This window comes from Leiobunum rupestre, chromosome 6, assembly GCF_980474605.1.
Source record: "Leiobunum rupestre chromosome 6, qqLeiRupe1.1.hap1, whole genome shotgun sequence".
Classification (NCBI taxonomy): Eukaryota; Metazoa; Arthropoda; class Arachnida; order Opiliones; family Sclerosomatidae; genus Leiobunum; species Leiobunum rupestre.
In genome coordinates, this window is record NC_143389.1 from 47,145,939 (window position 1) to 47,168,367 (window position 22,429).

The window sequence follows — 22,429 nt, forward strand, 5'->3', positions numbered from 1 at the left end:
ACTGATTTTTTTCATATATTCCCCTTAAATTGTTCTTGGGGCGGATTGAAAATATTTCGCGTAAAACTCTGTAAATTCGAGTTGAGAACAGTTACGAAATTCAATAATGTTTATTCTTAGAAGAAAAATTTATTTCAAACTCATTAACAGAAACAGGATGAGTTTTTCAAAATTATTAAATATTTTTTATATTTTTATGTATAACACTCGGTCGTATTTTTTACAGCACGTACATCAGTACAATTTTTAGATATCGAGCATTTTTTGAGAGACACTTGTTTAAACGTTTCTCATCAGACAAAATAGAGTTCTTTTCGTTTTTGCACAAGCTTTGTAACAGGAAGAGAGCTATTTCTGGATGGTTCATCTTTTGGGGTTCGGCCAGAAAGGGTTTAGTAAAGGCTTATACTATGTAGGGTTTTTAAGGTATCATTAAATCTCGAGTCCTTTAACCGTGTATACAGGGGCGGATTGACCTTTCAAGGTTAGTATGACCGCTGTAGTGTTACTCTTTGGTTTTCTCTCTTTTAAATAATTCCTTTATCCGCCCCTGCCAAAGTATTTAGCCAAAAAAAATCTGAAGATGTAATCTTAAAGGAGGCACGCTTTTTTTTTAATATTGTCACCCTTTAATGTATATTAGTATGTTAGGATACGTTTTCTATATAAGATAGACCAAATTCTCCCTCGCTCTTTTTAAAAACGTGTAAAAATTGGATCTCAAATTTGGATCAAAGCGGAATATATATATATTTATGTTTAATAAAACAGGTTTTATTTTAAGTGGAAATCGCGCATGCACTGTACACATGAATACACATTTTTGCTTTTTTATATATATATTAATAATTTATAGTAAATTGAACGTTTTTGCCAGCTTTTCCATAAAGTCAACTTTTTTGTCCACCGGTTATTACTCTCCGCCGTCATTGAAAGAAAGATTGAGGACAAAAAATAGTTTCAATAAGAAAATAATTAAAATTTACTCCACACAAAAAAATAGCTTTTTAAAACAAAGTAATACTTTAATTCGTTTGATAGAATTTCAAATTTAAATAGTTTTGTTACAACAATTATTATAATATTGCAAAACTTGCATACAGTAAGTATATGGGGATTAAATGGGGATGTTTTGTATTTATAATTTAGAAATGGTCTGTTGCATATCCCGGTACCAAAAAGTTAAGTTTTAAAATGGAATCAAGCGTTATATTTTTTATCAGATTTTTTTAGTGTTTAACCAATTATTCGCGGCGTATTGTAAGATCAAATTATTACGGAACAATCATAGATATGTATATAAATTTGTATAACATGAATTTTTAACTCGTCTTAAACTTCATCTTTTCAGGAGGATTTCATCTAACCACGCGGCGTTAGTATTAATTCTCCTGGAATTTGGTATTATGAAATTTGGAAACGTTGAGCCGGTAGACGCTAGAACGCGCATTTAAATAGCCTTTGAAAGTCGTTTTCGCCCGCTCCTATATATAACGTAGTTTTTGTTTCGCGGAGAGTGTCAATTTTCCGTTACATATACATATATATATATATATATATTTATATATATATATGTATATAATATAATTTCTTAATCTTTTTTTCAGGTGAATGTTTCAGTCATCAGACGCGGGAAGCCTTATAACGGGAATGTCTTGAAGCACGAGGGACCTTTCCGAAACGCCGCTTCTGGACAATGGCCTGCTAGAGCAACCCTCCAACCCGGTACATTCTTCGTCGATGCTGAGTTGAGGTGAGAAGGCCGAAGTCGTTTTGCCTCCCAAGACCACCATTTCCATATCCTCTCTCATTTCGGACCACTTGTTGGAAACCGAAGTCGGGTGGCTACGATGATGCACCGGTAAGGGCGCGTGTTGTTGGTGAGGTGGCGGGTGATGACCGAGGTGTACTAGGCCGTGATGCGGAGGATGATGGTAAGGATGAGAGTGGTGAAGCCTGGCGTGGCTTTGTCTCCAAGAGGCTGAGCTTCGAGAGCGATGAGAGTCTGTCGTGTCTAACGAAGGGTCCTGCCGCGAAAACTCTCGGAAGAGCGAGTCGGATTTTTCGTCGATGCTGAAATCGCGAGATATTCTCTCTTCCCTAGCGGGTCTACTGGACCGGAAGAACCTTTGGAACACCGATATTTTGCCACGAAGGTCCGAAGCTATCGAAGAGGTTGTCGAAGGCGACGGGGACAACCCTCCGCCCGAAATTCTGTCGCTGTCAACCTCGGCTTTGACGCTCGTCAATACTCGTGGAACAGTCTCCTCCGATTTGCTCGGTAAGACGCTGATTGCTCCCGAGCTCGTCATTGGCACGACGACAGCCGTGACAGTCGTGGTCACTGGACTTCCCGCGGTTCCCGGCGACGTCGAGGTCGAGATTTGTAGCGTTGTTGTTGTTGCGGGCCAATCTTTCCAGGGCTGAAGACGTTTCTTCAAGGCACTCACGCTTTTCGACCTTTCTACCATCGCGGCCGTAACGTCTTTTCCTATTAGAACGACAGCCGAAGGCTCCGTCCGCGTGATGACTACCGTCTCGCGTAGACTCTTGCTCTCGTCTAGTTCGTCAATGCTCATACTGTCCACCGTCGACCTCATTGGTTTCCCTCGACTTAGTTTCGGTGGCCTTCTACCGTTGCTCTCCATAGATTTGTAACCGCTGTCCGCTTTCATTTGTTGCAGCCTTCTAGCCTGAAGACTCTCGGTAGCGCTACTGTCGGTGTTATAGTCCGTCGTCGTCGTCGATTCGAAAGAGGTCGATTGCTCTTCTCCGGTTCTACTGGCCTCGGTGGAAGACCATTCCGTATCTACGCTATCAAAACTCGTTCCCGTGGCTGCCGAAGCGTCTTGACAATCGGATCCTCCTTGATTGGCCGGTGGGCAAGAGCGTTTTAATCGTTTCCCCACGCGACTAGTGAAACTACTTCGTCTCGATTCGGTTGTGGGTAAACTGAGCAAATTGCTGTATATTTTCGGCTCCGTTTCATCTTTCTTTTCGCCGCTGGAAGCCTCCGAAGATTTTGTGGCCGTTCCCGCGTCATTTTCGTCATCTTGAGCGCAGGGCTCCGTATTCGATTCGAACGACGTCGCTTGAGACGAAGGTTCTCTTTCCGGCGTGACTCCCGGCGTACCCGATCCCGGATCTTCGTCGGCGTCAACCGGACAATCCTCCCCCGCTTCGGCTCCTTTTTCTTCGACCGCTTCTTCGTCGTCTTCGTCTTCGTCGTCTTCGTCGAAGCGCAAAGTGTCGCTCAATTCCTCCTCTTCTTCGAAAGTCGCTCTTAGTTCCCACAATTGCCTGTAAGCTTCTCTGAGGCTTTCGTAGTCTGTCCCGTCTTCCATTTCCTCTAACTCTTCCTCGATGACCTCGCTCTCCGACGTAGTCGGAGGAGAGGGCGATATACCGGAAAGGTCTTCTTCTCGAATCTCCTCTCTGCTGCCCGTGTCATTGTATCTGAGCGGTCTCTTAGCTTCGCTATCGTCGTCGCCGCTATTTCCTTCGATCCCGCTTTCCGGCCGCTGAAGAGTTTTGAGGCGTCGTCTCGTCTCTTCTTGATGGAGCTCCAGAGCTCTTTCTAGAAGACCTTGTTCCGTGCTGGCGGCTTCGCGCAAGGGCGCGGGGATTTCCGCCCAGCCCTCGCCCGAAGCGGCCGCGTCTAAACTGGACGACGAATGTATTTCCCGGGACAGACGGCAAGGGCCAGCCTTACTAGAGCTTTCTCCGTTTGCCGTTTTGGCTTCTTTCTTTTGACCATTTGACGATCGTCTTTTCACTTTGTCTTGTTCGAAGGCTGTTTCCGTCGATTGTCGGCGGGACCTGGTAGGCGCGTCAGCGGGTTCGTCCTCTTCCTCCGCGAAGGATTTCAAATGTTTGGGATCGTCGTTTTCTCCGTTGGAAAATCCGTTGGAGACGGTACTGCCGCCTCCCGCGCTGACCACGCCGTACGAGTGATCGTTAACGGCTATCACAGTCCTAGTGCTACCCGAATCCACCGACGAATTATGCGAATGGCTGCCCTGGGAACCGCGACTGTTTCTGCAGCACGAACATTGCGAGTTCCGGTCCGGACTCCTCCCGGCGCTGGTAAGGTTCATGTCGCCGTTTCTGTGAACGACGGCCGTGTGTGTTTGGGTCGTCGACGTGTACGTTTTGTGAGGATGGAAGGACACGCTCGAGACGGAAGGAGGCGTCGGAGGTGTCCCTCTGGGCGAGCCGCACGACGAACGCCGACCTTCGACCGAGAAGGATTTATCGCACTCGACCTTAACGGCTCGTAGCTCGACCATTTCGCAGTCCGCGTCTTTTCGCTCCACCTGGTACAGACAAGCGTCATCATCTTCGTCCGAGAGACACACCGAGGCTTGCCGTTGGATTCCAGCCGACGACCTTCGTCTTCCCGTTAACGGCTCCGATGTTCTGCAACGAAACGATATTTACTTTAAACTCTCGCTCGATTTCGCCTAAGGCTAGGCGCCCACTGGCTCTCCGTTTCGTATCCGTCCTGCCTTCCACGAGGCATTGTCTCCGTTACGAAGCAAAGGCTTGTGGAAGGTAAGACGGAGACGTTACGAAGAGCAGAGAGCGCTTGGCCTTAGTCGTCTCTTCCGTACTTTTTCGGTTGAGATGGACCCGCGATGCACTTTAGCTCTTCTTCGGGTGTTTTGCTTTCGGGAATGTCTAAAATAATAATACGTTCGTTATTAAGAATTATTAATCCGATTGTACGGGCTAGCTTCCGTTTACGAAAAAAACTTTACCAGGTAAGGACCGAGGTGATACGGATGCGTAGGGAGGGACAGAGCGGGGACCTTCTTCTGGGGCGCAAAACTCTTTCGGTTCTCTGGAAAAACAATAAACATATCACTCTTGGCCTTCTGACATCATTGAATCACTCCGAATAAGCGAGTTTCAATAATATCTGACACACGCAGTTAGACGAAAAAACAGACGAGAATGGTACTTTGACGTCATACCTTAGCGTGACCTCGGTGACCTATGACGTCAACTTGGGCTTCCCTTTGTTTGACCAGTACCATCCTAATAGTTATTTTGAAAGCCGATAGATGGCGGTGTGGTTATTGAAACTCGCTTAATTCCATTTACCAGCTAATAATCACGCGAGGCTCGTTTTGAATTCATAACGAGGATGCCGAAGTAATTAGCGTAATGGAAGAGATAAATAGTATTCCCGGTGGTATTAATACCACGAGATAAGTAAAATGAAACGTGTATCTTCGTAGGCAGTTTTCAACAGGTGCGAATTTCCCTCCAAACCGCGGAAGTATATATCCACCCCATCACGTCTGAAAATTTACATCGTGTATTACTTCGCGTGTAAATGTAAAAATTACACTGTTTCGGGATATTTACTTATTAAGGAAGCTATTTTCCCTCTGTAATGACTAGGAAATCACTAGATAATGTATTTCGCGCACTATTTTTTCTTCCGCGATATATTTTGATAAAGTATCGGGAACTCGTGAAAGTTGATGTTTCGAGCGAGTTAAATTGCAATATCCGTTTCTCGCGAGATATATATTACATACTTTTGACCATACAAGCATATATTTCGTAGTATAACAACGAAAATAAATTTAGCTGGTTTTATTTACGAGAGTTCAAGCAAAAGCACACTTTATTAATATTATTATCTGGCGTATTTTGGATTATTTTTTCTTGAAACCAATATCAGCTAAAACGCTTTTTCAATGGGTGTATCGCGCGTAATTTTCCTTTGTTTATGATGTTGGCTAATGATAATGGCATTTGGCTGACGTCTCGTCTGGCGCCATATTTCCAGTATTTTGCCCGTGGTAGTTGTAATATCTCTATTAGATATTCAGCTGGGCCGATGTAAATATCTTAACTTTCGTACCGAATTTTTACACGTTGACAAACTTGGTCAGGAAATTGGATAGTCCCCAACGAACCGCTTAACCGACTTTGAATGGTTAATGAATAATCTCTTTTATTATTTTATAATACGCTGTCCCGTTTCTCCCAAAATTTGCTTTAGTATAAGAGATTAAATTTAACTAAGAAAAAAATTAAAAAAATCCGATGTAAACATATTTGTTACAAATCTGAAACGAGTTGGAGCTTGAAACCACCCCGTTTTGTAGACGACTTAACTTTTAAATTATATCACGGTTATTTAAACCAAATAGTCAATACGGATATTTTATTGACTTAACAAAAAAAAAGAAACCTTCAAAGACGAGATGAAGTTAATCGATAAATATGATTTCCAGTTTAATTTTTAACTAGTAAAAATGATTCCGAAGAATAGCTATTATTGGTATAAAAGTGGGGGAGGGGGGGGGGAGTTCCGATATTGGAAGGAAAGTTGGATCGAGTCGGTTACCGTGATTTCTTTCCAAAGCAGGCCAAGCAGAACATGAGTCGGTCCCGTGCCGACGTATTTCTTTGGTTGTCCCGTCCTCGGTTCGCCAGGGTCAAAGGTGGCCATTGGCGGCTCTTTGTAGAGAAATGAAAGGATCGGGGCCTCGAGGCTACCTTCCACAAACTCCGCCCGTTGCTCTTCAGCTTCTCCCCTCGCTGGCTCCTTCGCTCCTCTCAAAAGCCAACTTTCATCGGCCGAAACGGCGGCTCCGAAGTCTTAAACCAACTTCCATCTCGGTCGGGTTCGTCCGAAACTTTCGAGCAAACTTTTCTTTCGAGACGACTAACTTCTCCCTACGTTTACCAAGCTTCACTCTCGTACGCGTTCGTCCGATCTTTCGTATCGCGAATATAATAGCGTCCCGTATCGTTAAAACACCAGTTGATTTGAAATCACCGTTTCTTAGAGCGCGAGCTCGCTTAATATTTATCCGAAAACTTCGTCGAAGCGAGTAAAGTCGCTCAATCAACGATATACGTAGACGTCGCTCCGAACTGTCATTGACGCTCGAGCGTATTCGTTTTCGAATTGACTAGTCGGTGGCGGTACTCGCGTTGGAGGGGCGGAGCGTCCGAATGGGCCAAGACGGCTGGTGGCCCTTTAAGAACTAAAACAAAGGATGAAAGGTACCGCCGCGGGTGCCCCGGTGTCCCCTTTTAGTCTGGGTGCCGCTGGATAAAGTGATCGGCCCGCCTAAAGAAAACGGGCACCCAAATAAAAGCGGGCGCGCAACTAGAGCTATACGCGTCTCCCGAACGCGCAGGGGAAGAGGAGGTGATGGTCTCGCGGCCCACGCGTTTTCGCCCCGTCGCTATGACAACAGGCTCCCGAGATGCGGATGCTCTCTCTCTCTCTCTCTCTCTCTTCTCTCCTATAGAATGGGGCGTATGATAGCGCGGAAGAAAGGAGATGGTTGCTATGGGAACTACTCTTTGACGTCATTCGGACTCCGGAGCGTAGTGAGCCGGAGGTCATCGTGGCAGGGGGGGGGGGGGAGCGGGATGAAAAAATGTGAGATAAAAACGGGCTCACTCCGGCGCCGCCTCTTTCTCTCCTCATCCGATAGATAAAGGAAAAGACCGAATCGTTCCTACCATATAAACGCTTTCTTCCTCACCCTACGCCGGTAAATAGCCTTTACCCTATTCGACTATTTTTTATTTAAAAAAAAATGACCCGGTGTTTTTACGTTTAGGTGACGTATATTACGTATGACATATTTTTAAACCATTTTGTCGATATTTATATTGGAATATTGGCGGTCGGAATCCCGAAATAACCCGCTCATTAATAAATTTCGTACTACTTTTCTACGTGACGTAACGAATTTCGAGATACTCTAAATATTGTACGTTGGGTTTTAAATTCGGGAGACCCTCGGTTTCGATTACATCCCTATAGAACCTTCGGTCGCGCTGCCATTTCGACCTGGGCCTCTTATCATTAGTACGCTATCAAATATTAATCAACTTTATAGGATTTTCAACACGCCGAATAATTCATAAATAATTTATATAAGAAATAGAATATAGCCTAAGTTAATTATTTTTCCTAATTTAATGTTTTATATTTTGGAAGAATTATATTCAGGTGATTGGAAACTTTTCCGATATGGTTATCGGTCTTTAATATTTAGTTATTTTAGTTTATGTGTGGCTGGCACTCGAGGGCAAGTCTGGGATGGGGATGAGGGAGATAGATGGGAAGCGTTGCTTTTTCGTCATTTATATTTTTAGACTTATAGTGCTGGAAGTTAAGTCCCACGTATTATAGAAGGAATGGACAAGGGGGGGTAGCGATATATCGTCTTGGAGGCTACGCGTACAGCGCTTTGGAGTGCAAAGGTCATGGGTGATGGAGCTTCGACGGAGCGCAGGCCTGACGGAAATAGGGGGGCGACGGAAAGTCACTAAAAGGTCAAACGGTCAGAATGTCCATTCTCTCTTTGAATTACATCGTTTCCCAGTTTTTTCATTATTTTTATTTCATCACCTTCGTGAAATCCCCCCCCCCCCTTGATCTATTTAATTACTCGATGTATACGAAATTTAGCGAGATGGCTGCGGGCCTACCGTTCCAATTTGCCGGATAATTTTAATAATTACGTTGTAAGTGCTGATCGATGATGATTTAAAATTTATTAATTTTACTATTTACCATAAGTAACGTAATAATAATAATTATGTCAGTTAATGAAAAATCTATCAGCGAACTAATTTTCAGAGCTATTGCGCTAACTAGGTTTAGTTCTCGGCACAGAGCCTCCAATTGTCTAAATATGAGAAAGGTGAAATCTACTATTAAAAAGGACGATAACACGTCGCTACTCAGTTCGAGTGCGAGTCCAAGTCGAAGCTTAACGAGAATGTCAATGTCGAAAAAAAGGTTCGATCAGGAAATTAGCATTAAAACAAAAGGAAGTGTCATACTTATTGTTATGTTACGTATGCTATTAGCAAATTTTAATTTTCATAACGTTACCTAAGTTTAAAAACATTTTTCGTAAAATCTTTATGGTAATGGTTTTAAACCTTTTACGACGTATTTTTGGGTTGGTCTTCCTCGTAATATACTTTAATTAATAAAAATTATATATATCATTATATACTATGTATTGTATATTGTATATTTTATTATATATTATACTATATATTATATATTATATATTATATATTTTATTACATTATATTATGTACAATATTTATATTTTTTAATAATTTTTGAACTCGAAACACTCGTTTATATAAGATTTTATTAAAACCATTCCTCGCTTATTTTTATACCTCCCGACTAAAACTTTTAACGAATACATTGCACTGGAATTGCGAGGTGCGCTGGACAGGCCTCTTGATAGTCCAAGAAGTCGCCATTAATAAAAAACGGCGCGCGAAACATTTGTTTTGTCGTGTAGCGGCGGAGCATTTCGACACGCGCCCACCGAGATTAAACAATTAAAGTCCTTTTCCCAAAATAGATCCCCCCCCCCCTATTTCGTCCCGTTTCTCGGTCGTATTCCACCTTGAGACGAACTAACCTTTTACTGGCGCGGACTTTACCCGCATCCCGCCTCTGAGCCAGTGATATAGGTTGAGGCTCATTGGACTACGTATCGGAAGAGTTGAGTGGAAACGAGTTTTCGGCTGCGTGGGAAAGACATCGACTCTATGCCCTATTTCCACATTCTCACATTTGACATTTCACATCCGCCGCCGCGTTCTCAATACATTCTTCCCTGCCCCCGTTTCCTTCCCCTCTCCCCCCACGCCCCTCACCCCCCTCGCTCTATGGATCCTACGCTACGTACCTTGTATCTCTTTTCGCGAATAACATTTTTGGGTCAGTTTTCCCCTTTTTTTGTTTCTCCTTACTGCGCTTTTTTATTGTCTATTCGAGAAGGCTTCCGCCAAAGGATTAACCCCGTTTCTTTGTTTTAGACGAGTCGCCGTTCTGCTCCGACTTGTAGAATAGGCCGGGGAAAGTTATACGACTAATTTACAAAAATAAACTTCTCGAGTTTGTATAAGTTTTTATTTTTTTCACGGTCGGTTGTCACCCCCAAAATGGCCCCAAACGGGTGGCACCTGGTGCAGTCCTCCCCCATCCCACCTAGCTACGCCACTGGCTCTTCTACTTAAAGTTATTTAGATTTTGAAGAGCTCACGTTTTTTTATCTATAAGTATTATTAATATCTTCAGTTTCAAAAAACCCCCGATAGACTCTTGTCCCTGAACACTGGTGTACTGCGGCTGGAACACTTCTACAGGCGTTTTTAGGCCAAAAATAGACCAAGGGTTTTTTTTAAGTTCTTAAAGCTGTAAATACGATATGCTACCAAAATTGGTCATACACCTCGATCATAATGCCGATTTGATTTAGGTTGGCGGCGGCGCTTAACGAAAATCAAACGGCGGCGGCGCTGATTTTTCAAAAAGTTTCTCCCCCTTTTGAAAATTTGAAAAAAAAAGTTACGTAGAAAATCTCATAATAATTTCGGCGGCGGCATCAAAATTTAGCGGCGGCGAGCCGAAAAGTAAATGTTTCGGCGGCGGTGGTTCGGCGTAAGAGGAAATATCGGTGGTGGCGGCGGCGTTGGATCGGCGGCGCTAGGCTCTATAAACACCTGTAGATATTTCCGTAACACGTTGGAGAAACCGACCCTTGTTCCGGCCTACAAAGATACTTAAAGATCTCCGAGAGAGGATCGGATCAGTCATTTTGGTCGTTGTGTGTATTAATTGATTCGGCCGCCCCTTCTCGCGTAGTGGTCACCACGAAGAAGAGTAAATATCGGAGTTGGCCCCAAATCGGAATTCCTCCGACCCCTTTGCCGAAGTTGGTGCTTCGAAACACCCACAGCACCACGCCTTTACCGGGAACTTTGAGAAACGTAATCTGCATATCAAATGTGTACCATTTCCCTGAATAAGCAGGCCTCATTACTCCGAGAACCTTCCCGATCTTGTTATTTTTAACTCCAGCCAGTTATTATTATTATCCGTTTTTTTTTACTCAACATTTTTTTATTCGGGAACGGGTAGGCGTCGCCGAGTCTCGTCAATAATATTTGACGGCGTTTCACGTTTAATCTCCCAAATTAAAACGTTACGGCGTAAAGTTGCCGAAATAGCTTGACCGTAAAGATGCAAATTTTAAACGAGCTTATTCAATGGAAAAATAGGGTATTTGAACTAGCGAAAAACATGTAAAGTTTCGTACCCAAGATTGGAAATTACTCAATATCGTTTTCGTATATTTAACTTTTGTTTTTAACTAATAAACATTTAAATTGATAAAATTCTTTACAAAAATATAAGCAAAATTATTTTAAAATGAAATTAAGGATTTCCAAAATCGCTCGGTTGCGGGACCTGACTTCTCCGTTATAATGTCAACTAGATATATTAATATTATAATTAATTATATTATATAAGTCACTTTGAAAAAATATTGTATTTCTTTATTAAACATTGAAGTTCGGTAGTCGGAACTTCTGGAGGGTTTCTCTGGCGGCGGGAGAGGTTGTACGTCTACACGATTGAGACGCGGGAAGCCGAGTCTGAGCCGCTATTGGTCGAGAGCTTTCCTCCTGACGTTTCTATAACGAGCTTTAGTGACGTCATCGATGACGCACTGCCGTTGCTATTTCGGGCGCGGCGGCTCTCCCATCCGACCGTTCCCGCTGTTCTTCGATCGAAGAGAGGCGCTCTCTCAATATGTAGGCCGATCCAAAACACTCTTCAAGCCCCCTTTCCTCCCCCTCTTGCCTGGCCTACTCTGATCCCCCCCGCCCTTCCCTGGCTGCCCTAGCTGCTTTATCTAGCGCCTCTTTTCACTCGGAAAGGCCTAGAAAGAAGTTGCTCCCCAGCTTCCCCGCGGCACTCTATCCTTGGCGTTCTCTCTCTGTGGCGCGTGCCTGTATAAATGCCAGAGAGACCAGTACGCTCTTTTACCAATAAAATAGGGTCTAACCTAAAGATTGGAGTTTTTATCGGCGTAGTTTTGGGGGGAGAAGAGTTAGGGACGGAGAAAAACGTTTTGGGTTTTGTGTTTGGCGTATTGATAATATTGGAACGCCCGCGATTTTTATTCGCTTATTTCCAACGACGAGTTTTACTTTAACGAGCAGCTTTTAACCCGTCTTCTAAATATTTCCAAGTTCGAACGCGCCTCCGTAAAAGTGTTTTAGTTTTCTTTTCATTTACGTTTCAAGGTCAAATCTCGATTGATGGCGTAAGACTTTTCCATAAGCGTATCGGTTAGTCGAAATAATTAATAATCACTGGGGGAGTGACCTAGAATTGACCTCGTATCTAGAAAGAAAAACGCATCCACGAGAAAAATACGCGACGTAAAAACAAATTATCTATGACGTATTAGGTCAAATAACTTCGTCCGAAATCTACAAAAAGTCAGTGGTCATTCTATAAATGGCTATCGGTAAAAATGTATCGCAATTGTACGTACAACCAGACGTTTTGGTTACGACCTCTTGTTGAGGTTCACGGTCAGTTTCGCGGCTAGAGCGAACTTTTCGCTAAGTTCCAGTAGATAATAACGACGTGTCTCAAACAAAGTTTTCATCCTTAAATGTCCAACAATAATGGTCAGGGTTAACCTACATTCTATTAGTGTCCAAGAGTCTCTAGGCCACCGAAACTGGGTTGATAACTGTTTGGCAATATGGAGAAGATAATCGATTTAACCCAATTTTTGAGGCATCCTTTCGTGACTCCCCCTCGTCTTTAGAGCGTAAACCACGTAACTATCGAGACGGAGATTGTAGGCGCGTTGGAAATTGCACGCTTATATAAATTTCCGAGTACGTTAATGGAAGTATAACCAAAATTGTAAATTACGTTTAGTTTTAATCCGGTTTTATTCGAAAAACAAACGCGGTCGGGATCGGATTTGATGGAGGCCTTCGGGAGATGCCGAAGCTATTTTTAGGTTCGACTCTTTCATCCGGGAGGGGGGGGGGGGGGTTGAACTCGAGTAAAGTACGTTTTGGAGCCTAAATTACGTAACGTAGTGGTTTTCATCTCCGCAGTTAGAGTGACGTCCGATAACAATATTCGCTCACACTGGCTAGTTAAGAAGTCGGCTTGATGAAAGGGCAATAACTCGGGGCTTACCTTATTTCTTTTCCGTTTAACGAGATCCCCTTCTTCCACAGGCAAACGCCGTGCAGTAGAGCCAGCAAGGTTGCCGCCATTTTGACTTCGTGTTTTGACTCGCTCCCCTGGCACTCTCTCCCGGCTTGATACCTATTTTTACCATTGTCAGCCGCGCCTCCCCCCGACCACGCTTTCGCCCATTTCGGATAGTTGAGACATTCATTTTATGTTATATCAAAAAGCGTATTTATATCTATATATTTTAAACTATTTAGCCTCATCGTTTTCGCTTATTTCGGTTTCGTCGTTTCAATAGTATCGAAAACTGTAAGTGTTCCCTTCTTAACGGAAGTTTATCTCTTTTCTTACGTGAAAAAGAAACGTGTACTTTTACAGGATCGACTCAGATTCTAATACGCGCGAAATGCCGTAGAAAATGTGGAAGAGGAATAGCATCTCTAGCTTTGACGAGACATTCAAATGTATTTCGAGGCTTTAAAGCTAGGGCATTTCCGCTTCATTTATAACGCAATGAACGAGAGTCAGTCCTAACATTACCGGAAGTTAATAGGCCTGAAGCACCCCTAGCTGAAAAATCGACCGAGTAGCCATTCCTCTTTTCTATTCTCTATGGAATTTTTCGCCATACCGCGGATTATTATAGCTAGGGGGGGGGCGTAGCCCCTTGTGCCACCCGTTAGGGGGTGATTGGGGGGGGGGCACCCGACCGTGAAAAAAATAAAAACTTACACAAACTAGAGAATATTAAGTAGCACACCATGATATCTGCCCCGGGCGTCACTAATGCTCTGATACCCGCCCCGGGTGTCACCCATGCTAGCTACGCCACTGGAAATTTACCGCGCTTATTATTTGGTCATACGATGTAAACTATAAAAATGTAATTTGGGGTGGCGCAGTGGTTAGCACTTTCCTCTCCCCACTGGTTTAAGGGGTTTTTCCCCGAGAGCTTTGGTTTCCCCTTCCATAAAAACTTGTTGAGGTTAACGGTAATAGTTAGTGTGTGGAGCTGTTGGCTCACGGGGCGTGAAGGGCTTGCCACCACCCTTCTACGCGTTGTAACCCGGCCACCCGAATTAATGGCTTTAAAAGTCGCTTGATGACTTAGGCCTAAGGCGGTGCCTTTAGTATTAGCCTAGCTGATTAATATTATTATTATATTATAAATTACACTGATTACGGATATTGACTTATTTATAAATCATATTTTCTCGATGTAACGGTTACAGTAAGTCACTTAATAATTCTACTACTACACACTCTACGCGACCTGAAAATTTCAAATTCGTACCGAAAAGAGATTTGGAGATATTCGCCCTGGTTCATTTTTTAGTGGTAGTATAGCTACCGATAACTATTTTTTTTCTTCCAAAACGAGTTTTTGTAATACATCACCTCGCAAGAGAGCGTATTATCAAACGACCGCCGCGATTCGTGAAATATCGAATTTGGAGCTGATCGAAGGGAAAGGAAGAGATCGTAATTGACGGTGTTGTTTACCTGGGCGAAGGGCTGCTGTCAGACATGCCTCCCCAACTCGTCTCGATGTCGACGCTGACGCTGGAATCCAGGCTGTGATATTTCCTGGCCCGACTGTGTTGTCTCTCCGAACTGCGACTGAACACCACGTGTTGCCTTGAATGGGAAGACAGTCGTTCAGGGAAATTTCCGATTAGAGAGAGAGAGAGAGCGGGACCCTCCCCCCACATCAGCCCCGCTTCTCTCTCTCTCTCTCTCTCAATGGAGGCGAATAGGGGAAGGAAGGAGCCGCTCTGTTACCTCGTGAGTGGCTTCTTCTTTTTGAGGCAAACTTTGCAGCAGACCATGACGGCGACCGCCAAGACGAGTCCCCCCATCACCCCGGCCAAGAGGACATAGAGAGTTAGATGGTGGGGGTCAGGAAGAGCCGATACTTCAGGCTGCGTTGGAGGGCGGACCATCGAAAAGAGAAAAGTCGCGAAAAGACAAACTTTACTTTCAGTCGGCACTTTTTCCCCGGGAATATTTGAAGGTGGGCGGGGAGAACGAGGGCTTATTTCGTTTCTGGCTGACTTACCGTCGGATGCATCGATCTTCAGTTGGTCCCCGTTCCAATTTCAGCTTCCCCGTTAGGTTCAGCTGCTCGTACAGCAGTACCCCTGTCGAGAAAACGGAAAACAATTTGAAATACAAATTTTCTCGCTCGTAAACAATATGAAATCTGGTTTTATTTTCGTGATAGTTGCGGAATACCCCCATTTCAAATAACTACGTTCCGCCTTAATTGAATATTCCCGTTTTGATTCCCTGCCGAAGTGGCCGCCTGGGAACAGTTTTCCTAGGGTACAAATAATTTTAATACCTGAGAAGATATTCAGTGACCCGAGACGTTACAAATCGTCATCAGCGCGAAATAATGGCTTGAAGAAGCAACAATCTAAATTTTGAAGAAGGGCGGAGAAAAGCTAAATCCGTACGGACGTTTTCCCCGATATGCCTACGCGAAATCCCCCACCCGAAAAGCATCCCTTCACCCACGCTGTTGGCCTAAAATATTTTTCCTTTTAAATCTTCCTTCCGTCCCAGCGTCGTCGCTACGCCCCCCCCCCCCCCCCGCAGTGGTATTTTGCCCGTCGGCCCGAAATATATCAGCTGTAAACTTTAAATACGCATCGAGAACGTCGTAAAGGACATCACCTATCGAAGCTGATCCCATTATTTTACACGCTGTTCGTTGATTGGCAAAGCGCCGTACAACCCACGCCGCGCTCCTTTGACAAACTTTGTAGATTCCGCCGGAAAGGTCAGGCGGGAAAGATGGATGCGAAGGGGCCGAGGGAGAAGAAAGGATGTTGTTTTCCCATCCCGCAAATCCTTTTTAGCGGGATGCGTGGGCTTTCCGGAGAAACTCTCTCTCTTCCACTTCCCCCTCCCTTCCACCGTAGTCTCTACATCTCTCTCTCTCTCTCGCGCGCGCGCGCGCGCGACGTAATCAACGTCTTGAATAACTCCTTTCTTATAACATTCTCCGTCGCTCTCAGATTCATTTTTACGATTATTTTATTATATTTTTTATATTTAACGAAGAAACGGTGATGTTTCTTTCCATGATTAGTTAATTAATTAAAGTTGACATTGACTGATTAGATTGTTAAAAGTAATTAGGCACCACTTTCGTCACCACAGCGCGTGGTTGGACTTCCTATGGGTACGTTCGGTAAGTATAGTAAACGTAAAATCAACGTTGAATCCAAAATATATCATCGCTCTTGCAACGCTAATAATAATAATAATAATAATCCGCTAGGCTAATAATAATTTTTAATCACCCCTGATGTAAAAGGGACCCCAAGTTGGGGTCGGAAAATAAAGATTCATTCATTCATTCGTATTAAGAATTAAAACATTTCTTAGTTAGTGCCAAATTAAAAAATGTATTCCCTCGAGGCCTAAGTCATCGAGCGACTTTTAAAGCCATTAATTCGGGTGGCCGGGTTACAACGCGTAGGAGGGTGGTGGCCAGCCTTTCATGCCACGCGAGCCAACAGCTCCCGACACTAACTATTACCATTAACCTCAACAAGTTTTTATAGAAGGGGAAACCGAAGAGCTCGGAGAAAAACTGCGACGTTGAATTTGTTGAGCAGCCGTTGAGAATCGTGGCGTCAATACCGGAGTACCAAAAGTGGTTCAACTACTTTCTACGGCTCAACGCTGACTCCGTTGACTAGTTACTGAACGTACCCCATATGTGGATTTTTGTGTTTTCCCGCCGTGCATCGCATGGCTCAATGTTGAACGTGAAATGTAAAAACCGAACCGCGTCAAGATACTTGATTATTTATCACCCATATTTTCCCGTTGAGAGTCAAAATTTGATGTGTTTCAGTACGTAAATTTTTTTCTTTCGAAACGTATTTAGAAAAACCGGGTTAAGCAATGAAAAGGCAAATGTTTCGAGCGTATATCATTATCGGTGTAGACTCTATAAAGACGTGGATAATAGGTATATTATAAATTTCCCCTACTACTAAATGTATTTCTCTATAATAGGTGTATCATATTTGTGAGCCTTTTAGCATGATATCGAGTAGTTTCGTGGTTATTCGCCAAACAGGACATAATTAATGAAGTGTATTGACCGGTGAAAAGCTCTCTATGAACGGTGAAAAGTTATCTATGAGAGGTAAAGGTAATCTATGAGAGGCAAATGTTATCTATGAGAGGCAAATGTTATCTATGAGAGGTAAATGGACTTCATGGGAGGTAAAAAGACCCGTGAGAGGTAAAAGGACCCATGAGGGGTAAAAGGACCCATGAGAGGTAAAAGGACCCATGAGAGGTAAAAGGACCCATGAGAGGTAAAAGGACCCATGAGAGGTAAAAGGACCCATGAGGGGTAAAAGGACCCATGAGGGGTAAAAGGACCCATGAGAGGTAAAAGGACCCATGAGAGGTAAAAGGACCCATGAGAGGTAAAAGGACCCATGAGAGTTAAAAGGACCCATGAGAGGTAAAAGGACTGGTGAGAGGTAAAAGGACACCGTGAGCGGTAAAAGGACACCGTGAGCGGTAAAAGGACACCGTAAGAGGTAAAAGGACACCATGAGAGGTAAAGGGACACATAAGAGGTAAAAGGACACCATGAGAGGGAAAAGGACACCATTATAGGGAAAGGGACACCATGAGAGGGAAAAGGACACCATGAGGGGTAAAAGGACCCATGAGAGGTAAAAGGTCCCATGAGAGGTAAAAGGGCCCATGAGAGGTAAAAGGAACCATGAGGGGTAAAAGGACCCATGAGAGGTAGAAGGACCCATGAGAGGTAGAAGGACCCATGAGAGGTAAAAGGACCCATGAGAGGTAAAAGGACCCATGAGAGGTAAAAGGACCCATGAGAGGTAAAAGGACCCATGAGAGGTAAAATGACCCATGAGAGGTAAAAGGACCCATGAGAGGTAGAAGGACCGGTGAGGGGTAAAGGTTACCTATGAACGGTAAAAGGTTACGCATGAGAGGTAAAAGTTACCTATGAGAGGTAAAAGTACTCTAAAAACGATGAAAAGTGATCTACGATACACTGAATGAATGATGTCGTGTTTGGCGTGCCATGGGCTGCAGTGTCTCATTCGTAACGACGGAATACGCCACTCTTTTTCCACTTTATGGAATGCTAGAATAAACGCGCAATGTCTCATTAAGAGTGGAGGGGCGAAAAAAAGGGCGTGACCTGGTCTCCATGACAGCAAACGCATTCGTGGTAGAATTTCCCTATAGTTATCGAATTGCAGTTTCCTGGAAATCAGCAATTCTATTTCGTTTTCACAGCATTAACTCCAATGATATCTAATAATAATGTAAATTCAAAAATATCACCAATAATTTAAAATTTTATCAGTTGCATTAAAACAATCGTAAAAATCCTGTCGTAAATGATCGTTGATTCCCTTCGCGTAGATTTCATAAAACTAAGCTATAATTTAAGAAAGACCAACACCTGGGATTTTAAACTATTCATTCAGTGATGGTTCTATAAAATCCTAAAATTTTTATCCTATATTTTTACTTTATTCGTAAAACCCAATTGGCGAAGTTTTACAGAAATGAAAGGGGAACGGCCAAACTTTTCCAAATAACGCCTTATTTGCATATCGAAAGATCAACAAGACGTTCAATATGCTTACACGTACCTTATTTTGTCTTGAAAAAATAGTTTTTGGACTAAAAAGCTGAAACGCAAAATAACGCTAAGTATTTGGGTTTGAATTTTCGCCGCCATCTTAAGGTGTATCGCCAGCGCCAGCAGCACCTTAGTAAGCGATTTGCGGACTATCCTAACTTTTAAAATCGCGCAATTTAGTCTTAGGTCAGGTATAACTGGAACGCGCCGCGCGTGCAAAACCAATCTTTCGCGTCTTCGGCATGGCGCGCGCTTTTATGTTGTTTTTCTGTCTCACCGATTTCTCACCAGGTGTCGCAGCGGACGCGCGCTTTTCAATTTCCCGAAATTTCTTTATTTTATTAAAAATTAACCAATAATATTTTTTTACGCGGTTTTCGCCATAAATTTTAGTTTTTAACGGGCTATAGGGCTATCTAACTGGTTAAAGCTTGACCGTTCCCCTTTAAGCATGGAAAGTAACTATTTAATGTTTTGTATTGTCCTATCAACCACAATAGGCTATGCTTCGGTAGTTCCCTGCAAAGCATATTTCTCTCCACTGGCTTAAAAATTATAAAGCTACCTCTCTAATCTGTCTATAAAACTATCCTGTAATTTTAATATTAGTTAGACTGTTCGTGCAAGTGTTCCCCCTCCAAAGTTGCGGGATCTTTTTCACTATTTCGCTTAATATAAAGTTATCCCACTTCAAACTTCTTCCAAACTTTCGTAACCACATCGCCTTCGTAGATGTTTTTCAAAACGATCCCAAACTAACTAAACCTAGTTTTTAATAAATTTATAAATATGTGAAAATGTAACAAAGTTTTTATTTTAGTGTATTTTAAAATTAATCGAGGAAGATGCGCGGTACTTCGACCGATAGGTCTTCCAAGCAAAAAGGGTAAATAGATCAAAACAATGGATTTCATAATCTAGGAATGTCGAGAGGAATTCTAACTCGAGGCGTATTAATTTTTGCCCTTATTTTGCATTATTTAAAGCTACCCTTCCCCCATGGGTATAGTAGGGTCGAGTTGCGCGGTTAAAGGTTGCGAAAAGTATAATGACTTAATCGAACTTGACGCCTTTGAACGAATTCCCACTACAGGTTTCGGAGCTAGTCTGGAAACTCCGGCAAAGTTTTCGTCTATTTGGCGGGAAAACCTCCTCCCCCCTATTTAACCCCCCCTCAGGCACCTAGCTTTATCGGATGTCTCTTCGATCAATGCTCACACCTTAAACCTAACTGCGTTTTCTGGTACTCTCCCTCTCGCCCCCTCTTTTAGCGCTGACGTCACATTGACGTCATCGGGACGTTAGTTGAATAGGCCAAAGTGGAAATAAAATTTAGGGGTGGTGCGCGGGTGGGAAAGGCCCAAGAGAGAACGCCGAGCTTTTGTTCCCTCACGATATGCCCCTCGCAACGTCAAAAGACGAAAATGCGGTTTCTGGTTGTTTTTAAATGTCTATGTAGAACCTTTCACTCATCTCCCCTTTTTCCGTATTCAACTTCAAAGGTTTCTCTACTCTAAAAAAATTATTTTAGATTCGTAGATTTTACTCAACAATTTGTTTTTTATTAATTTATCTCTTTTAGTAACGTTTAATCAATTTTGATAAAAATTGATCAAAAAATATTTAATGTAATTAAACGTATTTTATTACTTTTATTTATGTGAGAAAATGTTAAAAGGCTTTATGTTCATTGACGAATGGTTGTAAAAACCGTACGTTTAATACGACTAGAATCGCGATAAAATACGCCTTCATGAATCTACTTCTAAATGTTGGCTTCTCCCTGTACACGCGTGTGCGGCGTGCGGAACACTTCTACAGGCGTTTTTAGGCCAGAAATAGAATAAGTTCGTCAATCAACACATTTTTTAGTCTTTGGCTATGTAGTGAATCATTTCCGGGGTAAATCAAGTTCATTTTCCTATACACGTCTTTTTAATTGTATCTACTTCTATCCAGTGTCCTAAACACCCTTTTTTATCCTTTTTTTAAATAACGGGAGTACATGAAATCGATCCGTTTCCAGAGTTTGGGTTTCAAAGGCCCTACAGGTAGTAGTCACACTTTACCTCCAAACAACTTAAAAAAAAACGTATAAAACCGCTTTCCTATTATAGTTTTCTCGACGGCATTTCTCAATAAAAGGGTCAATCTTCTTAAAAAGTGTTTTAGAAACGCTTTCACTAATATTAATACTATAGATATATATTTTAAAAGTTATTGAATCTTGGTAATACGTAATTTTTAATACGTCTGATTGATACGAAATTAATTACTATCGAATATAGCTTCTTATTTTTATAACATCCGCCAGTTTGGCTGTAATGTTTATCAAACTACGATCTTTTACGACTGGAAATTTATGTTTTATATGATATTTTGGTGGAATTGAAATTTTTAGCTAGAGCTAGAGATAGTTATCGGTAGAGAATGGATATTTTCGCGCCTTTTTTTCGCCCCCCCCCCTCCCTCATTTTTCACGTTACTTCCTGTTTGCTCCCCCTTTTGCCGTTAGGGCTGACTCGAATCATTCTGCAATCGAGTAATGAGGAATCGTCGCCGCGGATCCGTTCGGGAGGAGTTCCTCCGGAGGAGAGATAGAGAAAGAGGAAAAGAGAGACTGAAAAACTCGCTAAGCCTAACCGTCGTAACCGACCGTTGTATCCCTTAGCGAAAACCCGTTCGAATAGTTTCCTACTTTTTCAGATCGAGGGAAGATAAGTATAATGATGGAGGGGACTTACCTGGGCCTGGCCGCATGACCCTCGGGCCCCGGTCCGAAAGGCCGCGGCCCTTCAGAAATATCCTGTTTCTTCATGGGCCAATAACATGGCGAATTTGGCTGCCATGTTACTCAGGGCTCCCTCGGAGAACGCGCGATTCGTACGCCGTTGCCCCGGGCAACTGCGAACACTGCTGGACTTTCAAAACACACCACTGCGCCCTCGTTCCTTCCTCCGATCCCGACGTGAGAAGAAGCCAAAGCTTGAACGCGGAGAGGAGAGAGAGTATACTACAACGTACTTCGCTCTTTGGAGCAGCCAGCGTAAGGCGCCGCTTTCCCCCCACGCGGCCAATCAAAATACTAAACTCTCACCTCAACTTCGACGCGGTTTGGGTGGGTGGGTTGACGCTTGTTTCACCCGTTCGCCGATATCTTTGCGTAGATAAACATTTTTCAACTTGGATCGGATAGTATATGGAATACCACCCGTCATAAAGTCAACGTTCCCTAGGGCCTAGCGGGTCGAAACAAGACTTCTACTCATTATTTTTTTTGGAAAAGGGTGGTTTATAGATTTATTATTTTTGAATTTGCCGATTTAGTGTTAGTGCTGCAATAGAAAACTCGGAAAACAAATTCATAAATCTTTCTTAAAACTAAGGACCCAGGGGTGCCACAACAGGGGGTGTCCACGCAAATGTCTCATGTGTTTTTTTAGTCATTTATGTGGCAACTTGAGGGACACCCTCTAGCTTTTGGAGGTTGTTGCGCCTGAAAGAGGAACTATAAAGAAACTCCGGATATCTTGTTTTTTTCCTTTGTTTCAGGTTCGCAAATTTTAAATACGTTTTTTTCGCCAGGATCAAAAATTCCATTAAATTAATGATATCATAAAATTTATGTAAAATTTTACTCCATTCTATTAGATTATTGCTTATCTATATCGAGTTTATTAGAAAATTACAATATTAAATGTATATTTTCCGTTGAATTTTTTCTTTGG

At 42.8% G+C, this 22,429-nt stretch overlaps 1 protein-coding gene across 5 annotated transcripts; it reads right to left on the minus strand.

Moving 5' to 3' along the window:
- Nucleotides 1-179: 179 nt before the first annotated feature.
- LOC149941223 (uncharacterized) lies at nt 180-21,686 on the minus strand. Of its 5 annotated transcripts, none has more exons than XM_090177556.1 (7): nt 21,446-21,686; nt 15,099-15,180; nt 14,822-14,961; nt 14,543-14,677; nt 4,761-4,843; nt 4,614-4,680; nt 180-4,419 (listed from the first exon to the last, which is right to left on the minus strand). In XM_090177556.1, exons 2-7 carry the CDS (start codon nt 15,108-15,110, stop codon nt 1,617-1,619), a joined length of 3,240 nt encoding a protein of 1,079 aa, XP_090033682.1. In that variant the 5' UTR covers nt 15,111-15,180; nt 21,446-21,686; the 3' UTR covers nt 180-1,616. The 5 variants fall into 5 exon arrangements, with proteins under 5 accessions (XP_090033682.1, XP_090033684.1, XP_090033683.1 ...); XM_090177558.1 differs by lacking the exon at nt 21,446-21,686 and adding an exon at nt 18,712-18,871; XM_090177557.1 differs by lacking the exon at nt 21,446-21,686 and adding an exon at nt 18,051-18,230.
- Nucleotides 21,687-22,429: the final 743 nt, after the last annotated feature.